Raw genomic sequence first — 22,236 nt, forward strand, 5'->3', positions numbered from 1 at the left:
TAGCTGATTTGTATTTGATTGGTGGCTCCGTCAAGACGTTGAGAAAGAGACGGACATAGTGTGCGTATCTATAAGATATATAAAGATACTACATCATCATCAACAGCTAAAGATACATTCGTATCTGAAGCTGAAGAAAATAATTAAATTCTCCGTTCGTTACTGTTGCTTGTTTCTTCCTCTTCCTCTTCATCTTTTGCATTGTAATTGAGCGCATATTAAATGGACAATAATTGGCTTAAAAGCGTACGCTGCTTATTTGCAGGCAAACGGCATATAAAATGATGCAAAAATGTGCCCAAGCGTGCACATTAAAAAGGAAGTTCCATGCGGGCCCAGGGCCGTGGGGTGGGCGTGGCAGCATACACAACACAAAAAATTGTGTCGTTTGTGCGCACAACAAACAACAATGGAAAATATTTCAATTTATTGCGAATTAAATTAAATTGAAGCGCATTGAAAAGACCGCCAAAAAAAACGAAATACGAAAACCCCAAAGTGAACGCAATCAAAAGCGACGGCACGGGCTGAGAGAGAGCGAAAGAGAGAGAGGGAGAGTTTGTGAGTGTGTGTGTGTGTGTGTATGAGTGTGTGTATGAGTGTGTGTGCGTTGGCGGCACACTTTGGACGTGCTGTCAATTGAGCTTTAATTGCCATGCGGCTCATCGCGCATACGCCGCATGATCCCCAAGCAAATGAGCAAAGGGGGAGAGAGAGAGAGAGAGGGGGCTGCTCGCGTATGACAACTGTCATTTGCTCTGTTCATATTTATGAGCTGCTGACAACTTAAAGCCTAAGCAAAACTGGCCACAACTGCAACTAGAACCCGGCTGCAGTCGCAGAATCGTGCAACAGTTGCAGCCAGAGCTGAAGCTCTCGCTGAGCCTGTCAACTTGCCGCAAAGTGACTCAGCGCTGTCTGCTTGACAGCCAACGGGCGTGCTGTGGAGCGTGCGGCGGGGAGCGGGGGTATGGCAACTGGCGAAGGCTACGCAGCCGGCTTAGCCAAGTTAATGAGAAAAGGAGCCGAGGCTTAAAGCAGTCAAACGCGCTGGACATGACGCATTGCGAGTACAAAGCGCAAATAGGCCAAGACAGAGCGAAAAACAAGTAGAAGCAATGCAGTCGAGCATAACCGACTAAACAATACGCTGCTCGCAGTGTGACAAACAGCGCTAATTAAAAATTAAAACTTATTTGGATATTTGTGTAATGAAGACTTGATAGGTGATACTCAAACTGTGGGCGGTCTAGGCAACTAAGTGGGCGTGGCTGGCAATTAATAGGATAGACTGCAAGACAAACCTTGCAACCAAAAAGCCATACAACCGTTTTTACTTTGCGAACGGGGTATAAAGTCGAGAGGGGCTTAGCCACAGCGCTTGTCCAGTGAAAATTTAACGACATTTGTGCTTCTTGTGGCCAATAAAATGTGAGCCGACACACACACACACACACACACAAGCACAGCACATAAAGCATTAAAAAAAAAGTGACTTGGTACAAGGCGAGCAAATGTTTTCCGGGAAGACATTTTAACAATTGCTGCTGCTGTTGCTGCTGCCACTGACAAGCGCTCAATAAGTGCCACACGGTGCATCATTAAAAACTAAAAAGCAGAAAGACAAAAAACAGAAACAGCAACTGCAGCAACTGACAATTGAACCACCCACTCTCGCCGGGCCAGTGTCAACCTGTGTCTGCGATTTATCTGCATAAAGTCCGAAGAGAGTTTCCCTCGACATTTGACATGCGTTCTGTGTTGTGGGGCAGCAGCAGCAACAAATGTGACAGGCAGCAGGCAACTTGGCCAAAAGCAAATCAGATGCTAACTAAGCGAACTGCCAGACAGGCTGACAAACCTGCCAGACAACTGCCACACACACTCGCACACACGGTAGCCAAATGCTGCTGCATTGTCGCGAATTTTCCGCTTTTGCATATTTGGCGAAAAGCGTTCAATCAAAGTCGAACCGTTGCGGCGGCAACTGTCAGTAATTTATGCTCATTTGTTTGTTGCATGAATAATTTGAATGCCACTTGAGCATTTCTCAACACTGGCAACTGCATACGAAATTGTCTATCGACCAGCAAAACAACAAGATTGAACTAACAGCAATTTTTGTGTGAAAGATCAACTTGAGTTTATGTAAGCCATATGGAAACTTGAATGCTCTGCCAAGGCAAGTCTAGGGTATACTAAGCTGATCAGGAATTAAAGAAGAATCTTAAGCAGATCTGTTGCACTCATTCTCAGTTCTATCTATGATAACTTAATTATTGTCTATAATAACTTAATATACTAACTGTCTAAGTTATGAGAGCAGATCTAGCCTGCCTTGAATGGCGGCAAGAGTTACGATAACTTTCGAATACCCTGCAGGCAGCCAAAGAAGCGGGTATGCATATCCCCAAGCAATATTCTCAGGGTCAAAAGGAATACTAATAGAAAAGTCCCAAATTTGGCAGGAATATTTAAAACTTAAATATGTTGCAAAGTTCAAGATCAAAGCCTCATAAATTCTATTCGAGTTAGTCATGAGTAAGGTATAGAGTTTTTTCTTCGAGTGTATGATTCTATTGATCTTCATTCTATGGATCTGTTGCCGTTGTTACATATTGAGTTAAAAAGCTATTATAGTCTCCTCATCTTCTTCTTTCACTTCCTCTCATGTCTGATCTATAGGAAAAACTGACCAATGCACCCAAGCTAAGAGCTGGCTGTGTTGAGCTGAGCTGAAGACTCGTTGCTGTTGCCATTGGCCTTTTTAGGCGAGCAGCGGGCAGGGGGAGGCAACGAAGTGGAATCAAGCTGAAAGCTGTGCACCAAGAGGCACATTAATCAAGCGTTTATAATGTGCAACAGAGGCAGCAACATGGGGCAACCAACAAATAGTTTTCAAATGCAGCACAAACCAATCAAATTGAACGCATTTTCTAGATGTTGTTGCTGCTGTTGTTGCTGTTGCCTGTCGCTGCTCCACATTGCTGTTGGTCGCATCAAAATAATTGGCTGCCTGCAGCAGCAGCAGCAACAACTTGAAGCAAATCAAACTTGCGAGCCAATTGTTGCATGTAGCCAGCTGTCAGTGGGGCATGTTGCTGCTGTACTGGCAACAGTTGCTGCGAATTGCTGCTGACCAGTTCAGGCCAAATGCTGCTGCCAGCTCCTTTAATAGTGTGAAAACTACAACTCGATATGGCAGCTAAAATTGTCTAGGCACTTAAAAGGCCGCTCCAACCCTCCTCAACCCACTGTTGCAATCCCCCCCAAAACCCCTTTCCCTGCCACTCACGACAATCTCCAATCAAAATAAACACTGACTGCAGCTCGTTGCACGTCTGCCCCGAACCGTTGCAGCATTGCAGCCAAAGCCTGAAACGTGCCTGTCGGGCATTTCAACAATTTTGAATAGTTAAAACACACTCGCACACACACACACGCACACACGCACACACACACACATGTGCGGCGACTTATTTATTTATGTGGCTTTTTTGTTTTTTTTTATTTTATTTTTTTTTTGGTACTTTGCCTGCAGTTCCCTGTAAACAATAACAAAACACATTTGTGACGCGTGATTTTGCATAAGTTGGCACAAAAAAAGTCAGCGAAACGAAGCGACAAAAGCAACACAACAACACACACAGCACACACACACACACAGAGATGTTTACATATATATACACTCAATTTTCAATCGTTCTTATTCGAGCTATATGATATATAGATATTTGAGCTAGATTAATATAGTGCTGGAATGTTGATAAGTTTGATCGGGATATATTAAATAATAAAGCTTTGTATACAACAACAGTTTTATACAATCAATCTATCCTATGTCAGCTAAATGATATTACCTTCATTTAGATCGACTATATAATAGCGACAATATAATAGCCAGTTTCTATATCATCTAGGATTATAGAGGGTCAATCGTACGAAGAATAGTTTGTGCGACTTTAGTTGCACATCTGATTTATTAGCAAACGAGTCTTTATACAATTCTGACGACAACTATCTCGTAGCTAGGGTCTGATACAGTTCCGATATCGATATTGATATTTTATCAAGTCAACGGAACTGCCACAAGGTGGTGTCTATATAGATTCATTTTTAAATTATTCCGATTAGTCTTATTTTAAGATATAAGAGATTGCGCTAATTAATAGCTTGCTTATAAAAGATTCCATTTAAATGTTTAGTTACAAGTCTTAAAGCAGTTTATGTTTCGTATAATACCGATACTTTATCTTCTCAATCGATATTATATCGCTTGCCGGGACTTGAGCTCGAATATGCCATGAGTTCTCTTAGTCAATCGGGTTTAACTAAACTAACTCCAGCTTTAGCTTTTCTTCAGCTGAATTATCTTTTTTTAGTTGCCTTTGACCTTTTCTTACACATCTGCTTAAGCGCTTAACCTCCCTACTTATGCTACTCGCTACAGGGTATCAAAACCCATTATAATCATCAACATTATTTAGTTAAGCTCGTTTATTTGCAAGTTTTTTTGTGTTTTTGTTGTTTTTTGGCTTATGAAGACATTTTTATAGCCAATTAAGCGGCGGCCACAAAATCATAAATCGTAAAAAGCGAATTCAATTCAAACAGCTTAAAAACTCATTATGCAAATGCGCCAAGCCCAAAAAAAATATACACAGAGTATAAATAAAATTAAGAAAAAAACAATTCGAATCGCAGTCGAAACCAATCGCCGGACAACTTAGATCTCAATCGGATCGAGACATTTTGGTTTCCTTTTTTTTCTTCTCATTTGCCAATTGTCGCCCACGCTGTGCTGGCAAATTGCTCGAACTAACTAATCGACCTGTCGCATCTGGCTAATTGCGGGGTAACTTTTGGGGTTTTGACCTCACCTGATCGCGCGCCAATTGGAACCACGTCTTGATGATCAGCGCCAGTCGCGTATCGTGATAGTTCTTCGTCGTCTTCACACTGATGAAAATGTCATCCAGCTCCGTTGTCGGCGGCTGCGGCGTCGCTGTCACCGCGCGCTGCGACAGATCGTGGAGCAGTTCACCGTTCCGGCTGCGTCGGGCTAGGTCTGTTAGCAGCGTGGCGTCGGGTCTTTCGCTGACCTCAATATCACTGAAATTGAAGCTATGTATGTCCTTGCGTATGATCAGCGAAGGCGTTATGGGCGTGGCCACAGCAGCAGCAACGGGCGAGGAAGCAGGCGGCAAAGAGGAGGCGGCAGCAGCCACAGACTGTGTGGGTGGCAGCGAGTGGAGCAGCTGCTGCTGCTGTTGTGTGGTCGTCGTTGCGGCAGGTTCATTGCCATCCAGCTGCGACTGCGGCTGCAGCTGTAATGGGAAAGAGAGGGAAGAGGGGTTAGTTGGGGGCTAAAATTTGTTGTGTAAATCGCGCGCAATAAAAATGAAGTGGAGAGCTGCTGCAGGCATTTTCACCTGGCAAACAAAGGCGAACTTCAATGGTAAACAACAATGGCAAACAAATGAGCGACGGCACAACAAACAACAACAACAACAACAAGCAGAAGAAGCAGAAGCAATCACAGCGCCATAAAAATGCTGAGTAAGAGCAAACAAAACCAAACAAACGGGCAACATGATAGAAGAAGAAAAAAAAATATAAAGATCGCCCAGACTTGAAATCCAAGCTTCAGTCTGTGCCCCTTTTGCCAACAGCCCCTGTCCGTGTCCCCGCCCCTAACTGCGCCTCTGGCCCTCTTGATTAATTTCGACTGATAACAGGTTCATTTTCTTTTGTTATGCGGCAATTCTTCAGCTGCTTTTAATGGAGCTGCTCTCTGGCATCCCTCTCTCTAACAACCTCTTGTAGTTTGGAAAATTTGGAATCTGATTTGAGTTTGATTGAAGTGAGCTGATAAAAGGCCTTTCAAGCCGCTGCCTGAAGTGTGGGGTCGAATGAGGCGCGAAGTGTGGGGGAGTGAGGGGGTGAGGAAATGGTGCCAAGTGTTAATTTGGTCGAACTTTTCCGCTATGCAAATCAACGCGCACAGCAGGCACTTCCGCTGCTCCTCTTGACCTTAACAAAAGCTAACCTACACATTTGTAAAGACTTCAAATACCCTGTATTTGTTATAAGTGTCTCAATAGGGTTGTATTGGCGCATCTAAGCTCTAGAAACTATTAGAGAAACTTTTAATCACATACATATTCAACATAATTGCCTGAAACCCAGATAAATGTTAATTCCAATTGCTTTTTTCTCTGATGTTTGTTTTACATAAAAATATCTAGAAATCTTTGAACATAGTATACAGGTGCTTTTTGTATACTTCTCTCACTCGACCAAAATTCAAAAACAAACCCATTGTTAGCCTTTTATGATATGTCGTATATTGTTATATGGTACATGGTTATATTTATATATATATAGTTATATGGTTAATCGTTATTTTTCCACGCGGAGATACGTCCTTTGAAGAGGATATAATTTCGACTTATGTCTTTTGTATAACAGCCGAGTTATCTCATAAGAAATACGAATCTGCGTTTTACAGAGTATCTTCTAGTCTGTCACTCTCTCGCCCTTTTTCCCTCTCTCTCTCTCTCTCTTACTCCCTCTTACAGTTATAGCTCTGTTATAGCTCATTCACTGGATCTGAAAATGGAAACATTTCTACTTTAAGCGCTGCCTGCCCCCTCTACAGCCCCACTCTATCCCCCCCCCCCCTTCACCACTCCTCTCTGCGCTCATCCACTTGTCTTTTTATTACATGGTAAACGGGTCTTCAGCAACTGCTGCTGCTGCTTCACACGATATTGTCTGCTTGATAGAGCTAAAGACTTGGCTCATACATTTTTATTGCGGCACGATCGAAAAACGGTGTTCAATATAATGGGCCAACTATCTGATAGCAGGCAGACACACACAGAGCGACGAGTGGAGGGGGGGGGTAGGCGAAGAAAACTCTCAGAAAAAGCAGAAGTTGAGCTGATGATGCGGCAGCTACCGCCTAATGAGCCGCAGTCAAAGGCAAGTCGTTGACAGGTGGCAAGCGTAAATGTAAGAAACTACGAGACGAAAGTGATTAAAGAGAGCTCGAAAATATTAATTAACTTATCCCAAGCAGCGGCGCGATAAGCAAAAGTCGTGACCCGAGCCGGGCAGTGAAAGCGACTTGCAAAAAACAGAAAACAGAAAACAGAAAATCTGGTTAAAAGCAAATCCGGCTAAAAGCCAATTGAGTCAACAGCAAGTTGCCAAGGCGAAGGCATGGGCCTTGCATAGATTAGAATGTGAACCAGTTGCAGCTGATGCAACTGCAACTGCAACTGCAGCTAATGTATGCAAAAATACCAAAAGAGCCGGACGGAGGGCGGGGCGAGTTGCGCGGCTTTAACAAGCTCGTCGGCGAATTAGTCGAACGTGAGCTGCGCCAAATGCAATTGTCGAGAGAAGCTGGGCGACACGTGTGTCTCCCTACAGATTAATATATATATATATATTTGTGTGTGTGTGTGTGTGTGTGTGTAAATAAACCAACTGTCAAGCACGCCTGCGCACACACAAAACAGATACAAGATACAAGATACAATATAAAAGATACATGCTCGTTCACAACAGCAGCAACAACAACAGGCACCTAAGGGTGCCCCTAGGCGAGTGTGTGCAGCTCTAGCGGATACCCTGTAAACAGCTGCGAGCTCTAAAAAAACATAAATTAGAATATATCTATATTTACAGCTATATATTTTGCTAAACTACGAGCAACTTTTAGGGCTTTGCCTTATTGAATACAAGACATTTCATTCTGCCTGTTGCATACACACTACACTAAACCATCATACCTCTAGTCTCACACATATTCAACTTGTACAGGGTAGCACAAAAGGTAACAAGAGTGCGCGCATCGCGCAGGCGTTTGTTGTCATTGTCGAAATTTTACACACACATCGTGTCCCAAGCGGCGCAGCAATTGTGTAACGCTTCATTATGGACATGATTAATATGTTTATAAACAATTGCCAAGTCAATTAATAGTACAAAAGAGGTAGAGAGAGAGAGAGAGAGGGAGCGGAGAGGGGCGCTAGATTAATGAAAAGCATTTAGAGCTGTTCAATTCCATTTGGACACGTCAAGTTGAGCGTATGTTGGCGCGTTTAAATCTTCATTAAAACGCCGCTTGAACAATATTAAACTCGCAGATACAAATCTACGATAAGATACAAAAGCATACAAAGTCACATGCACAGAAAGGCAGCTCGTTCGGGCGCTGCTCAATTAAGTAAAATGCCGACCACCAAAGACCAGCAGCAGCAGCAGCGACAGCTACTCAGCTGCTCAGCTGCAGATACAAAGATACAAAGATACAGAGAGTATCTGAGTATCTTTCAGATACATTTCAGCTGCAACTTTTATCAGGCACTTGCTGGCGGCTTAGTGTCGTCAACTTTTTTTGGTGCTCGCAACAAACTGAACAACTGTTTATGTTCGAGCAGAAGAGGCAGGAGATAATGGAGGAGGAGATGATGGAGGGGAACTTGGAGCAGCAGAAGGAAGGGGGGAACTGAGGTAGAAGCAGGAGCAGCAGCAGCAGCAACAGGCAGCTGCAGCCAGCGGCACCTGCGCGCAAACAGGAATCAAAAACTTTGAGAGGATTTCACATACCCATTGATAAGTTGGCTATAAACAAAAGGGTATACCAATTTTGTGAAAATGTATCAAAAGGCAGTTGGAGCGAAGCATGAGATGGGAGCATGAGACACGACACATGTTGATTACAAGCAGGTGATTTGGGGAGAAAGGAGAAGAAAGGAGAAGAAAAAGACGGACTCAAGATGATATATATCAAATACAAATTATAATAAATAAGCCAGGTCTTGATCCTGACAAAAAAAAACACAATTTTGTGACTATGTTAAATGTTGAAAGCTGCATTTTCGAATTTTCAATCTTGATCATGTCCAGCAGAGTTTATCATATCAAATTGGGAATATAAAATATATATGCTTTTGCGTGACTTCTATATTAATATATATTGTCTCATATTTTATAAGCAGAACAACGATAGAAGTATAGCCCGATATCGATTCGCGTCTTGTCAAACGGCTGAATCACAAATGTCGCATTATTAAAGTAGTTTATACTACAATTCAATTTACATAGTCTTTATTTATCTTTCTATAGTCTTAAACCCCCAAAATATCAAGAAACCCTCAATCACATATCAAAAAGTTACTTAAGACTTCCATTTTCATAACTAAAGTGCGCTGCTTGTAGGGTATCTATGTGTCTGTCTCTACATCTGTTTGATAAGCAATCACGACTGCATATTGCAGCAATACGTAGCTGTCGTCGCACAGGGTATCTGCTAGTCGTGCACGCTCCAATAGAGCACTTTTGTTTCATTTTTAACGTTGTTGTCTTTTTTTTTTGTTGGCTTTGTCTTCGTGTTGCCTGTTGATTTGCATGCGAGGCAGTCATGTGTTGTTTGTTACGTGTTGCAATTGTTGTTGTTGTTGTCGCAATTGTTGTTGTTGTTGTTGTTGTTTTTGTTGTAGTGTATTTAGGCATGCGCAGAGCGCACCACACGAATCAATCAAAGGCCAGCGAAAACGCGCACATTCGTCGCGCCACTTTAAACAAATTCGCATAAACAAATTCATTTATCGATTATTTATATATTTATATTTTTTCTCTGTATGATTTATGCGTCAGCCACACGCGACATGTTTTTTGGGGTCGAGCAGCGGCATGTGCCGAACGGAGGGGGCGGGCTGGGGCGATGGAAGGGGGACTTAGTGAGGCGGTCATTCGAGCAGTGGACAATGCGTCGCTTTTATCGGACCAAGCCCAATTCAAAAGTCTATGGCCAGGCGGCTGCACAAGTTCCGCGAAACAGTCAACAACAACGTCAAAGAGTTTGCGCAACATTTTGAAAAAAAAAAACAAGTCAAATGTGATTTTAATTTAAGCAGAACATTCTCAACAATTCGATTATTTTTTAAATATAATAACATACCATTTAGTTAAAAATATTCATTGCATATATTTAATAAACTTAGAAATATTTTAGCTGATTCTTTTCTAGTCGGGAGCTCCCGGGGACTAGGAACACCTACATATAACATTTCAAGTCTCTAGCTCTTATAGGTTCTGAGATCCTTGCGTTCATACGTACGGACGGACGGACGGACAGACAGACTGACATGGCTAGATCGACTCGGCTATTGGTGTTGATCAAGAATATATATACTTTATGGGGCGGAGATGCTTCCTTCTGCCAATATACCATTTCTAATGGTTTCAGGGTATAATCATCGAAAAAGTTTCGATTTTCGCACCGACCCTGATTTTGAAAAAAAAAACGTGATGTAACCCCTTTCCATTTTGTCGATTTGGGTCAAAATTTGGATTCCATTCCAATCGATAGAACTGATCCGAGTCAAAAATGGTATGAAATTGCAAAATCGGACATTATTTGACGGAAATATTCCAAAAAATCATCAAAAAGGTTGAATTTACGATCGAATCGGTTTTTTGTCAACAACATTTTTTAACCAATCGATGAATAATAATGCCAATTGATGGTAGGGATCCGTACGCATTCAAAAAGGTGTAACATTTTAAAATCAGACATTTACCCGAGATATTAAAAAAAAATCATCGAAAAAGTTACGATTTTCGCACCGATCTCGACCTCCGAGCGACCTAAGCGAGGAGTTATGTCGTTTTGGAACGTCATATCTCCGCGCGGAGTTATGTCGTTTTGGAACGTCATATCTCCGCGCGGAGTTATGTCGTTTTGGAACGTTATATCTCCGCGCGGAGTTATGTCGTTTTGGAACGTCATATCTCCTCGCGGAGTTATGTCGTTTTGGAACGTAATATCTCCTCGCGAAGTTATGTCGTTTTGGAACGTCATATCTCCTCGCGGAGTTATGTCGTTTTGGAACGTCATATCTCCGCGCGGAGTTATGTCGTTTTGGAACGTCATATCTCATCGCGGAGTTATGTCGTTTTGGAACGTCATATCTCCTCGCGGAGTTATGTCGTTTTGGAACGTCATATCTCCGCGCGGAGTTATGTCGTTTTGGAACGTCATATCTCCTCGCGGAGTTATGTCGTTTTGGAACGTCACATCTCCTCGCGGAGTTATGTCGTTTTGGATCGTCATATCTCCGCGCGGAGCTATGTCGTTTTGGAACGTCATATCTCCGCGCGGAGTTATGTCGTTTTGGAACGTCATATCTCCTCGCGGAGTTATGTCGTTTTGGAACGTCATATCTCCTCGCGGAGTTATGTCGTTTTGGAACGTCATATCTCCTCGCGGAGTTATGTCGTTTTGGAACGTCATATCTCCTCGCGGAGTTATGTCGTTTTGGAACGTCATATCTCCGCGCGGAGCTATGTCGTTTTGGAACGTCATATCTCCGCGCGGAGCTATGTCGTTTTGGAACGTCATATCTCCTCGCGGAGTTATGTCGTTTTGGAACGTCATATCTCCTCGCGGAGTTATGTCGTTTTTGAACGTCATATCTCCGCGCGGAGCTATGTCGTTTTGGAACGTCATATCTCCGCGCGGAGTTATGTCGTTTTGGAACGTCATATCTCCGCGAAGAGCCATTACCCGAGATATTAAAAAAAAATCATCGAAAAAGATAAGATTTTCGCACCGACCTCGATTTTGCCATTTTGTCGAGTTGTGATAAAAAAGGATCTTAAATAGCATTACAGAAAAAAGTCGCAATAACCAAAGCTGTTAAAATGCGAAGCAGACGTGCATGAATGTGTGTTTGGGACATGTATACAGAAATTCTTAAAGATGCTCTATTCAGACGGACGGACGGACGGACGGACGGACAGACGGACACGGCTAGATCGACTCGGCTATTAATGCTGATCAAGAATATATATACTTTATGGGGTCGGAGATACTTCCTTCTGTCTGTTACATACATTTGGATTTTGCACAAATACAATATACCCTTATACCCATTTTGAATGGGTTCAGGGTATAAAAACTAAAAAAAATTATAATAATTTCTACATCACATTGCACATTTTGCGGTCACACAAACAACAAAAACCAAATGAACTGACACAAGTCACAGACCTCAACGAGCAGCGACTTCAATTGAAATCCAAGAACAGCAACAACAACAACAACAAGAATATAAAAAAAAAAATAATAATAAAGTCCAATTCAGCATTTGGACACAGAGTCTTATATATGAGAATACCAAGTATTCTACATGCCACTCATTGCGGCGCGTTTTCCGGTTACTCGACAACAACAAAAAAAAAAAGTGAAACAACAACTTGGTCTACATTAAAACTTCATTAGGTTTTTAATTATGGCTTAAGCAAATAAACTGGCCAGTTAGCCAAGCCAAGCAATGGCCTAAACTATGGCACTTTTTCAAGCATTTTTCAGACCGAAAATGATTCATCCGACAATTGAATTAAGCCTCTAGAAGCATAAGAAATAAAGTAAATAATAAAAGCCTGCATTTGCATTTGTGGCTTGTTCTAATGAAGACAGCGGCCAGCGAGCAACTTCCGGCAAATAAAAATATATACAAAATATATTCAAATAAGCAAAATGGCAGACTTGAGACTGAGCCATAGAAGTGTTGCCAAAACACGACGGAAAATAACATGGAATATGTCAAGAGACTCTTTTGACAAAGCGACAAATTCGTATTTCATATATATTTCATATTTTCTGTGTAGTATCGACGTTTAAATACTCTTCAAACATGTGGCAGGTGTAATTTTAATATATATTATTTTAATGATCAGAGAATGCAGTGAAAGAACGATAATATATGTATATAATACTCATAGTAAGCCAATGTGGGAAACCTTCCAAACTCATGTTTGTTTAAGATATATTAAATATCAATCAACCAAAAAACCTAATTTCAAGCGTAAGTTCTGGACTCAGCTAAGTATATTATATAGTCCTCCGGTCCAACTGCAGATCCAAGCCAGGTTTCGAGAGAGCTTTAATAATATCGACATATAGTCACGGTTGACATAAGTTTCTCATAATAAGGTTCATTCCTAAGTACTAATTGGAAATTTGCAAGAAGATTCTCATGTAAGCAATGGGAAACTCAAGGATAATTCCTAGAACATCTCTCTATTCTAAAGAATGTTGACATTTTGGAAAGAATCAAATTCACATTTTTAAGAGAATATTTATGCAATTTAGGGATAACAAACACTTTCAGATTATGTCAAAAGAAAGTTTATGAGATTACAATTAATCGAAATACAATGTATACGATATATGTCTCGATCAATCAAATTTGAGCTTAAATATAAAACAATAAAAGCTCTAGGGGATTACATGTTTTAGAGTAAATATTGTGAATTCTTTTAACGTACAAAAAGTTCCTGTTTCAGGCCAGGAACTGGCATCAAACACACATATCAATCAACAAGAGCCTGGACAGTATTATAATAACAATCAAAACATGCATATGTATCTAGATACATCTCTATTTATAGATGTATCTAGATACATATGTATCTAGATACATGCGCTCTTCCAGTCAATTCCGACCAAGGTCTGCATTCCGTTGCAGCTCTTGTAATATTAGCGCAGAATATTTTATTACACAGAAATTTATGCAAAAACCAAAAAGAAAAACAACAATAAACAGAGGCAGGAGTATAAAAAACCAAGACAAGGAGGGGTTAATACACTGGCTGAAGCAAAGGGGTGCGCGGGGTGCGGGGGGGGGTCTACACTGAAAGCTTTGGCGACGCGCTGCCGACGGCAAAAAACACAAACAACCGAAAAACTGTTTTATATGCAAGGCAAAGAAGAAGAAGAAGGAGCAGCAGACATTGGCAAGGGCGCAAAAAGGTTTGTGTAGAAGATGAAGAGGAAGCAGGAGCATCAGAGAGGGACGCATGCGCAGCTGCAAACGTCGCCAGCGTTGATTTATGAAAGTGCACGAAACGGAGCGGGCGACGGGCCAAAAAGGGCGATTGAGCCGGGGGCGCAGAATCATGCAAATGCGAACAGGAGTGCGGAGTGGGGGGGAGGGGCAACTTATGGGGCAAAGTGTGTGCTGCGTATGACAACAATTTACGAGCTTGCGACGAGCCATTTGTGAGCCAAACACCCACGCAACGATCTCTGTGGCAGAGCAAACACACTCACTTGCAGGCCCGGATATCCGTAGGCGCTCTGATAGAGCAAAAGTGTCATATAGACGACGGCAACGGCGAGTGTCATCGCTTGCAGGAGGCGTTTGTAACGTTGCGGCAGCGAGACAACAGTCAGGCTCATCATATGCTGGCGGCCACTACGCGAACATCGATCGTGCGATCGAATCGATAAGCGGATGGACACTATTATTTGCACGTCAGTTTAATTATTTTACTTTTATTTTTCTCTTCGAAATTTGCCAACTTCAGTGTTTGTTGTTTCACTTTTGAGAATTCACAGTTAGCGTTTTTTTTTTTTTTTTTACGAAAAACTCACGTATTGTGCAAGCGGCACGCGCGCGTACGTCTTGCTGGGGGCGAGTTTGCTAAGCAACTGACGACGAGCTGCTCAGCTTGGCTTTCCAGCGAAAATCGTAAACAAAACAAACGCAGCGAACAAACCTGCAAGACGACCCGCTCAACGCGAGAGCAACTGAGCAACCGTGCGTGCGAGCGAGAGCGCACTGCTCTGCTCCAATTGGAAGCGTTGTGCGCATGCTGCTGTTGCGCAACAGAGATAGCAAGCGCACGATCATCAACGCTCTCTCGCAGCAATTGCATTTTTCCAATGGGAGCACGAGAGAGCGATCGGTCGGGTTTGCTCGTTGACTGGTTAGTTCCGCCTCGGCATGTGCCACAGTAGCTGCCGAAGGCGATGATCGGTTGTAACGCAACGTGCGCAATTCGTGGGCGTTAGCGCTCTGCCCCTCTCTCCCTCTCACCATATCACTCTCCCTCTCTCTGTCTTTCGCATTGTCTCTGGCCTAGCTGTTATCCTGCTGCTGGCACGTCCTTGCACGCGACCTGCAGACATAAACAACAACAAAAGCGGCAGCCGAGCTCTGAGTGCATATCTATTTTTGCAGGCCCCGCTGCTTACTCCGTCACCCTCTCTACCGGTCCACGAGCCGGCAGCCGACGACAATTCCATTAAAAGTTGTTCGTTGTCACTTTGCGTTCTTTTATCTGTGGAGCATGTTGTGCGATCGCATTTTTATTGTCGCCATTGTTTCGGCCCTCTGCCTCCGTCTCTGCCTCTGCCGCAGTCGCAGTTACTGCCCACACACACACACACACACACACTCACACACACTCACACACACTCACATGCGCCTGGTTCGTTCCGTTTTTGTCGCTTTTCTTCACTTGACAATGCTTTGCATGCCATTGCCCCCGCACCTTTTTACCCGCCCCCTCTAGTCCACCTATCCCCTGCTCTGCATGGCCTGTCATATTCCATGTTTGTGCCGGCGACAAAAGCTCTTGCGGCTGTGCGCAGCTCTGCGACTGGCAACGTTGACGCTGACTGCGCTGCTCGCACAATCAGCAACTCGGCATCTTGTTCGCTGTCCCTTTGTGCGCCTTTCGCCTGAATTGCATTTAAAGAGGCCCGAACCCGGGCCAGCTCCGCGCTGCGCCTGTCCCACTTGGCCCGGGCGGCCAACCTTGTTCTGCCAACTGGAGGGAAAAAAAAGACATCGTCTACCCGGTCGCCCGTGCCGCGCGTCTCGCGTTTCGCTCGCCAAAATGCCTGTTAACCAACGTCGTTGCTCCTCATGCCTCATTTTTAATGTGCAATTTTTATACCCTGTAAACGAAAATTTTCTGAAATGGGGTATAACTCAACGTACGTCACGTACGTATTTGATTTTTGGTCTTAATATTTATTTAATTTAATAAAATATAGCAAAAATACATTTAGCCACAATTCGAGGCATATACAGGGTATCTATTAGCCTAGCGCTCTCCACTAGAGCACAACTTTACTAACAGCTCAAACTGATGCTGATTACAGGGTATCTTTTAAGTTAGCACTTTCCTCTAGTACAAAATTTTCCTTTATCCTGTTCACGGCACAAGCTGTCGCTGTATACAGGGTATCTTGTAGTTGTGCACGCTCCACTAGAGCAACACCTTTCTTGCCACAGAACCACTGCAGCTGTGTGTGTGGTTTGTGTGTGTGTGTTTGTGCGGCTTGTGTGTGTTTGCATAGCTGCTGCGGTTGGGGCATGTGCCATGTGCCTCGAAGTCCACTGACTCTAGTCCTCGGCCTGGCCGAGACACGGCGCGCCGCTTACTGCAGCCAGGTTTATCGCTGACCTAAACCTTGTTAGGATTGTAAAATGTAAACCGAAGGCGTCGGTTGGCCCGGTTGCAGCCTCTGCACACACACCCTCCCCCCTGCCAACCACTGATCCTCTTTGGTTGCAGCTAGAAATTCAGCTATAGCTGGCGGCCTGGTCGAGAGTGCACTTCAGTTGGCGCTGCGCTCGACTGGCACACGCTGCAGCTGCCTCCGACGTCGCTTAATCGAAAACGTTCGCGCAAACGCCCTGCGGTTGATCAGAGAGGGGAAAGAGGGGGAAAGGGGGCATGAGGAACGGTTGGCATAAAGTCAACGACTGCGCGCGTGCGCCAAAGCGCGCAACGTGTTCATTTCTGGGCTCCACTTTGGGAGCACAGGCAAAAATGATGCCCGGTAGTCATGCAACAGCAGGGGGGCAGGGGGAGGGCCAAGCAATTGTTGCAAAGCATTTTAGACTGACAGATTTGCGAGCAAGCGAGTGAGTGACTAGCTGACTGACTGACTGCCTGACTGACGCCTCTTGATTGCGTCTACGAAATGCCAACCAAATCGGAGAGAAAAAACGCCTACCACCCCGTCCCAGAATCAAGAGCTTCAACCAACATCCATCAATGTAGTATGTGGCCCGATCTACGGCCGGAACGTGTTGTCCTCCCATTCTCGATATTTGATGCGCATATTGATGGTGCGCACGGCGCACGGCACTAAGCAGCCGCAAGATTAATGTACCCCGAATTAGTCAGTGTCATTTAGTGGAACGCTCGCTGTGCCCCAGCTGATGGGAATCGTATTGTAGAGGCATAGTTAGCGTATTCAGACGTCACCCACTGGCCATTAGCCGGGCTCTTAGAGTCAAAATAAACGTAAATTACACGAGCTTGGCCCAATTGGCTGGTACAAGTTCATTGAAAGGCTGCAAGAGGCGCAATCAAAATTAATTTAAGCATTGTGTTCTTTCGATAACATCGATCAATAACTGTCAACACACCGTACGCTACTCTGTAGACGAAGTATATCAATTTGGTAGAGTGCTTTAACGAGTTTTATTGCTGCATTATGTCTTTAAAGTATGTGGGAATCGCACAGAAGGGTACACCCAGTTCTGTGCAGCCTTAAGCTTAAAACATACAAATGTTAGGGTGTCAAGCTCCTTGAGATTTGTTAAAAAATGGTCGCATATTTATATATTGTATAGTTTTTATCCCTTTCTAACCCAACATTTTGTTGTAATCAGGCAACTCGCATAGCTTTTCATATAATTGCTTAAACAGTGAGAATCGCAGAGAAGCGCCGTTAAAGCGCAACGGATAACTGGCGAGGCTTTTCCTGAATGAGAATCGCATAGAAGGGCAACACCAGTTCGACTTAAGCCCAAACCATGACTTTAGCCAATTCTTTTTCTGTTTAGCTGCTGCTCCCAAAAATTGTAAAACGAATTTCGTTTCACCATTTTTTACAGATTTTCGATTTGAGATTTTTTAGATTTGTGCGGTTGGGGCAAGAAAAGAGGAGACCACCTGGCGTCAGCGGAGGCTAATTGCATTGAAGGCAACGCTGGCACAAAGAAATGTTGCCAGGTGATGATATCAGCATGATCAAGCACTTAAATAAGTACAAATAATGGAAACACAGTCCCTTCCCCGCGCGCCGTAGCCTCCCTGCTCTCTTGTAGGGCTTACAATTTGTTGATTCAACGCGGCATGAAATCGCTTTTCAACTATGTTGAACTTTAATTAAACGATTTTTTTTTTGCTGGCTCTCGCCCCCATTTGCCCTATGCTGGGAAAACATAGTGGAGCCTTCTAAGCCCTGCCTAAGTTAAATTACATTTAAGCCGATTAAATTTAAGTTTGCCAAGCGTTTCGATTTTTCTAGTTTAGTGTTGTTTTTTTTTTTTTTTTTTTTGGTTGGCAGCGGCATTTGAAAGGTCATTAAAGTAAACCCGGCTAATAAGTTGACCAAACAGTGGACTGTCGACTACGCATAGTTCTGTGCTCAGTTTTTTCCCAAAACCTAATTTTTCAATTTACCAAAGCAATTAACAACAAATTTTATTGGCTTTTAAGTTGTGCAAACACTCGGCGCGCATAATAAAATGTATCTGTAAGATACGCACAACAACAACAACAACAACACACACAGTTTGCCGCTATTGATCAAGTGTTTGACGACTCTTCAAGATTTGTTTTATATACCCTACACGCAGCGAATGTGGACAGAATTGGGTGTCATGTTTTGTGTAGGAATATGTCTTTGGTATATGGAATATTTTAATTTTAGGGTGTGCATATCACCTGCATTTCATTAGCAAGAAGTCTATTGTTAAGCAATGAGAATCGCAAAGGCTTCTCCTGAATGAGAATCGCATAGAAGTGCAGTTCGACCATGACTTTGGCTAATTCTATATACCATAATAATAGAGAAATATTTATGATTTTTGGTAATTGCACATTTTTTAATGGTATCTTCAAGTCTTGTAATTTTTGACGCTCGAGCAATTAGCTCAAAAGTTATTTAAGAGCTAAGTTTTTATAGCATAGAAGAAAGCAGGTATTTTTATTACAGGGTATCTCTTGCTCGATCACTCTCGCCTAGAGCACACTTGTTTGTTGTTGTTGTTGGTTATTTACCTGAGCACTGCAAGTAAGCATTTCAGCCTTTCTTTAGAAACTGTGCAGCGAACCAGTTTGTTGTAGCCACACACACACACACAAACATATACCCCTTCCCCTCTTTTCCCGCGCTGTCTTCTCCAAATCTCTTTCCATCCCGCTGTTTGATTATGTGTTTCATTAATTAACAAACCGAAGCTGACTCTTGAAGAGTAACTAACGCCGCATAGTAGATGCAATTCGATATGTCTGATTTGCTGGTTATGTGAGTCCACAGCGTGGCAGCTACAACTCCAGCTTCACACACCCTTCCTACCCCCCTTTTATCCATCTCTCTATCAGCCGCTTGACATTCATATTTTATAACAAAAAGTCATGTGTAAATCTCTGGGATTGACACTCTCCGTAGGTGCCAGCTTGCATGTTATGCTACCGACTACCGAAATCCTGCTTTTGCCTCCTCCTGGGAGCCGCTGCAGGCTACCCAATCCAAGTCGCAGTCGCAGTCCCGGGGCCAGGAAGACTGTGGCGACTGTGGCCACGTTTTGGTCGGCTACAATGTGCCATAAATTTATGACACTAGTAAAAGTGCTCGCAATTGCTGTTGCGATACGAGTAAATGGTAGTCGTACTATCTGTGGTTACGAGCAGATGCCTCCCCCCTTCACTCGGTTGAGTCCATCCCCGCCGGTTGGTTACATTATGTTGCCTTTGTTTCTGGTGCACATTACATGACACCGGGAGTTATATTGCAAGCGTAGATGCCATTTAAAAGCAGATAAATAAACTTAATGCCAACTCAGAGGCAGCCAGGAAAACCAGCGGACGCCTCTCTGTGACATACGCAGCCCGCAAAGTGTCGTCTTCACATATTTATTTATGTTGTTGCCATCCTATACTGTCCGCTCTGAAGTTACTTGGCGTCCCGCGGTGCAGCTGGCACTACAAAGCTTTAAATAATGCCCAGGAATTTGGCTAGCCAAGCGATTTCCTAAACCTATTTAAGAACTGTTCGTAACTTCAATGGCTTTTAAGAACTCCAGTGGGACAAAGCTGAAATTAACTAATCTGTGGCAAGGGCTTGCACTGCATCAGGAATATTTAGAAAAGGATGCAATAGCTGCCTGAAACATAGCTGGAATCTGAAATATACTATTTATGCTCCAAACAAATGCCCTGGACACTGGACTTTTTTTTTAAAATCCCATTTGCAGACTTTATCCAAAGACAGACGCATCATTATGTCCACATATTTCATGCGGGAACAGTTAGGAGCTATCTGAAATTGTGTTGCGTGCTATAAACAACCATTTAAGAAGTCTACGGTTTGGTTTAGCCTCGCAAAAGAGCTGCTGCCTCGCGCAGAGGAAGCTATAAATAACAATTAATTGTATTATTAAACTAATTCGAACTGTTGCCCAAAGACGAAAGGCCGTCAGTCATGCAATGGATGCTGTGCACAATAAATTTTGATCTGCCCTTAGAAATGCCCACAGTCCCCTCTCTCTCTCTCTCTCACGATCCCTCTCTCTCTCTCTCTCACGATCCCTCTCTCTCTCTCTCCCTTTTGAATGGGGCAGCTAATTTACATTTTTGCCAAAGTAAAAGTTCGTGGCTCGAACGTCGTTTCTAAAATTGTACCCTCGGGGCCAAGCCCAGGACGAGAAACGGACTCGAATCTGCAGCACAATCAATTATTGGAATCAGTCAACGATCAGCAAGGAGCTGCCGCTGCACGCAATCCCGCCAAAACGAGAGAAGCGAAAGTTTCAACAAAGATGCAAATAATAACAACAATTAATGCACAAAATGCTGTCCCGAGCTGAATTCGACTTGATTCAAGCTAAACAAAAACGTATTTAAATTGGGTTAGTCGAAAGTTGTCATCGTAAAAGATTTACAATTTGCTTTATAACTACAAAAAAAAAAAAAAAAAACACCTCTGCATGACATTTTAGGGCTTCCATTCCCTAAGATATATTCCAGACGAATTCAAAAGATATTCAATGACCCCATTATCCATATGGAAAACTCACAGAACATCTATCATTTTGTATACATATAGAACTTTTTGATTTCCAATTATTCCTAAAAGTCCTTAAGGTTTCTGGGAGATACTCATTTTGTTTGCTTAGAACTCATTATTCATAAGCCTCAAGAAACCGTCAGACATATATGTTAGCTGAATTCAAACACATACATGACACATAAATGCTGCACTTTATTGCTTCCAAATAATTTGGATAATATTTTATTCAAGCTTGATACCAAAATGTTTCATACTGTTTTCAATGAATGGTCGCACATAGCTGACATCCGTGTAGACGCCCGGATATTTGGCAGAGGCACAGCCTATACCAAAGGACACAATGCCGCATAGCGTATTATGGTTTTCGTCCTGGTAGACAAGCGGACCGCCCGAATCGAATGTGCACGCATCCTTCTGACCCAATACGCCCGCACAGAGCATGCTGTCGGTTATGAGCACTGTGTTCGTATAAAAGAGAGTATAAATGAAGGACACTGAATGTCTCAAGGCTTAGGAAAACAAAGTAATGGGAAGCTTACTTGCAGCTTTGTAGACATGCTTGCATTGATTCTTCTTGAGGATGGGAACCTTGACGGAGCGAAGACTCTGGTGTGGATTGGATGCTTGAGGATCAGATAGACCCCAACCGGATACGGTTAGTTGCAAACCCTCAAGATGTTTCTTGGAACACAGACCAATTTTGGAAATATTTGGGCCCCTTACTGGCCTCAATAGCAACAGCACGGCTACATCCATGTTCATGGTCTCCTCCTTAAAGACTTGAGGCACTACATAGTCAAGTATCTCCCCCTTTACGCCGTTCTCATTCAGCCTGGAGATACCGCCCGAGACCTCCCACAGATACTTCTTGGTACGACCCAAAAAGCAATGAGCTGCCGATATAACAATGCGATCATCGATCAAAGTGCCACCGCAAACAAATTCGCCCTGATAACGCATTGCCACAAGGTAGCCGCCCAGCTTATCTATCGTTGTGATTTCACCACCAACCACACGGCTTTGCGCTGCCGGCGGCAGCACAATCTTGTCCAGACCGGGAAATTCTGCGGCTACATCCTGGCTCTTGGCCGTATCCTTAACCGGATTCTGACCTAAGCCCAGCTGTAGCAGCGCGAGAAGCACTAGTAGCGCCAGCATTGCAATAAACGTACTAACTGTTTCGAATGGCATCAATCACACATATAGCTCCTGGCATTATATAAGCCCGCTAAAGAGCCCTAACTGAACGATTCGATACGGTTCTGCCATTACGTAGGAGCTCTGCAATGTTATGGGAGTTGAGCGAGAAAGGCGAGAAAGTCAAGTGG

General features: G+C 43.3%; 3 protein-coding genes across 6 annotated transcripts in view; 1 reads left to right on the top strand and 2 right to left on the bottom strand.

Annotated features, from left to right (window-relative positions):
• Positions 1-14,519, bottom strand: part of fng (Fringe glycosyltransferase) — a 31,997-nt gene extending 17,478 nt beyond the window's left edge. The window contains exons 1-2 of the mRNA XM_002046256.4: positions 14,135-14,519; positions 4,881-5,327 (exon numbers count right to left, since the gene is read on the bottom strand). Of these exons, the coding sequence (XP_002046292.1) occupies positions 4,881-5,327; positions 14,135-14,266 (579 nt within the window). The 5' untranslated portion in view covers positions 14,267-14,519. The remainder of the gene's footprint in view (positions 1-4,880; positions 5,328-14,134) is intronic.
• The window catches only part of LOC26531154 (uncharacterized), a 151,289-nt gene that overhangs the window by 98,771 nt on the left and 30,282 nt on the right, over positions 1-22,236 (top strand). The gene's annotated exons all lie outside the window — the stretch shown is intronic.
• Positions 21,081-22,081, bottom strand: Sems (Seminase). The gene is made up of 2 exons (XM_002046258.4): positions 21,448-22,081; positions 21,081-21,366 (listed from the first exon to the last, which is right to left on the bottom strand). Exons 1-2 carry the CDS (start codon positions 22,064-22,066, stop codon positions 21,131-21,133), a joined length of 855 nt encoding a protein of 284 aa, XP_002046294.1. The 5' UTR covers positions 22,067-22,081; the 3' UTR covers positions 21,081-21,130.

The sequence above is a fragment of the Drosophila virilis genome, chromosome 3 (assembly GCF_030788295.1).
Source record: "Drosophila virilis strain 15010-1051.87 chromosome 3, Dvir_AGI_RSII-ME, whole genome shotgun sequence".
Classification (NCBI taxonomy): domain Eukaryota; kingdom Metazoa; phylum Arthropoda; class Insecta; order Diptera; family Drosophilidae; genus Drosophila; species Drosophila virilis.